The 2,020-nt window shown below is 39.8% G+C and overlaps 1 protein-coding gene across 1 annotated transcript in view; it reads left to right on the top strand.

The window, feature by feature from the left end:
• Window positions 1–1,786, top strand: part of ADRM1 (ADRM1 26S proteasome ubiquitin receptor) — a 420,397-nt gene extending 418,611 nt beyond the window's left edge. The window contains exon 10 of the mRNA XM_044090413.1: window positions 1,548–1,786. Coding sequence (XP_043946348.1) covers window positions 1,548–1,648 — 101 coding nt within the window. The 3' untranslated portion in view covers window positions 1,649–1,786. The remainder of the gene's footprint in view (window positions 1–1,547) is intronic.
• The last annotated feature ends 234 nt before the right edge of the window (window positions 1,787–2,020 follow it).

Raw genomic sequence — 2,020 nt, 5'->3', positions numbered from 1 at the left:
CATTTTTTTGCAGTGACCCTAATGATGGACATCAGCTGGGTATAACAGCCCAGTGTTTCTAATGCTTGGTCAAACACTCTGCTTGTGCTGACGAGGTCATAAGGCCGAAATATGCATATCCACAGCTAGTGGGGTTTAGCTTTATTGGTCTGAAATTGTCCATTAAAATGACGAAACAAGTCATGGGCATTCAGAATTGCCAATTAGCTGAAACACCTGAAGTTCATAAGGATCATTTGCATATATCCCATATGCCTCTGATACAAGAGGTTTGGGAGGTCACGCAGTGGTAGTTCTAGCTTTGCTGGAGTTTTCATTTTGTTTTTACTGACCGGTACAGAGTTTGAGAACTTAACTTCCTTTATGCCTAAATTCGTATCTAGATTTACTTTAAGCCAAAGTATCCATGTCCCCATTTTCTTTTCTTAAACTTAAAAATGAGGTCTGGGGAGGAAGGATGCTTCATACCTTGGATGTCCATAGACAACTTTGGCACTGGCTTGACTGAACTACATATTTCAGATCTTTAGATCAGTTGTTCATTCTCTTGTGATGGTAAGAAGGGATAACCTGTGTCAGAACAGAGTACAGTTTTTCCAAATGGTTATTTAAGGCTGTTACCTTTTGTTATGCTGTCATAACAAAACTATTCCAGGTAGGATCAATGCCTACTGTACCAGGGCCTTGGCTTTATCAATGACTTTTTGGAAAGGGTTGGATTCTAAATGTATTCTAGAGGCTGCTGCTTAGCTTGATTGCTTCTGTAGGTCTAGGTCCAGCTTTGCTAAGACTATTCCTCAGGAGTTCCTGGATTCTCCTTCCGTCTCCAAAATGTACTAAGCTAGTGTAGCTAAGACTACTGCGCACTGATCATTTGAACATCTCTTGTTATGGTAAGTTTACTACTGCTTTCCCAGCCAGTAAAAAGAGTGTGTGGAGCAAGCATTGTGCAGTCACCTTTGTACTTGTATGACATTGGCCCAAGGCAGTCCTGGGAAGGGGGGTTTGTGGCACGTAATTGTTTGTTGTACCCCCTTACTTGTATCAACTCTGAAGGCACTGCACTCCCTCATAGAAGGAAGCAGTTTCAATGAGTTGAGCTGTCAGTGAGTTCTAAGGTTCCTCCCAGGGGTAGGTAGATGCAAGTCCGAAAAAATATGTAGACATGACACCAAAGTAGGCAGAAATGCAAAAAGCAGTCTTGACTATCTTCTGCATAACAAGTAGGGTGAAAGTATGATTTTGTAAGGTACTGGGATCACTTCTGGTATGAGCCTTGCAGAGAAGCATGCAATAGCCCAGGAAAGGGATATAAATGTTTAGCAGTTACTGATCCGAATTTAATTGGCCCAAATATGAAATGGAATATTTTTACTGTTTTAAAATGCAGATGCTAATTGTATAACATGGCAGTACAGAGTGCGACAAGCCAATAGCAACTTGTTTTATTGGTCAAATTTCAGTTTTGGTGTAGTATTCTCTGCCTTCAGTACATTTTGATTCTTGTTTTGAGTATGTATTGTTAAGTCTTTGTCTTATTCTTTCAGATGTGGAAGGGTTTGCCAAGGCTATGCAGAACAGCAAAGGAGAGAAGAAAGAGGGAGACGGCAAAGACAAAGATGATGAAGAGGACATGAGCTTAGACTGAAGTCTTCAATTTGCATGGCCTTTAACCCCCATATTCTTTCAATGCACGAGGCTGAATTTTTGAAATGTTACTGCTGTCCCCAGTTGTTTGTAGATGCCATTTCTTCTTTCTGTAAACTTAATAAAGGACTTAAAAGTATTTAATAGTTTCAGGAGTGTATTATTGCTGTGAAGTGGTCAAAATGATATTTGTCCAGAAGCCTTAGTTTTTGTCTGTACCCAGTACTCTGTGCATTTATTTATGTTTTTTTTTATTTTGACCAGGTAAAGTACTGATCCACAGTGACCAATTTCAGGCTCCTTCCAGGCTTACAGAACACAGTGTTGTACAAAAGGTGAGATTACATAGAAAATTAGTGCATTTCTGAACTTT

Source organism: Protopterus annectens, chromosome 12.part0, assembly GCF_019279795.1.
Source record: "Protopterus annectens isolate FY-2018-M chromosome 12.part0, PAN1.0, whole genome shotgun sequence".
Classification (NCBI taxonomy): domain Eukaryota; kingdom Metazoa; phylum Chordata; order Ceratodontiformes; family Protopteridae; genus Protopterus; species Protopterus annectens.
This window is presented reverse-complemented; position numbering and strand designations above follow the sequence as displayed.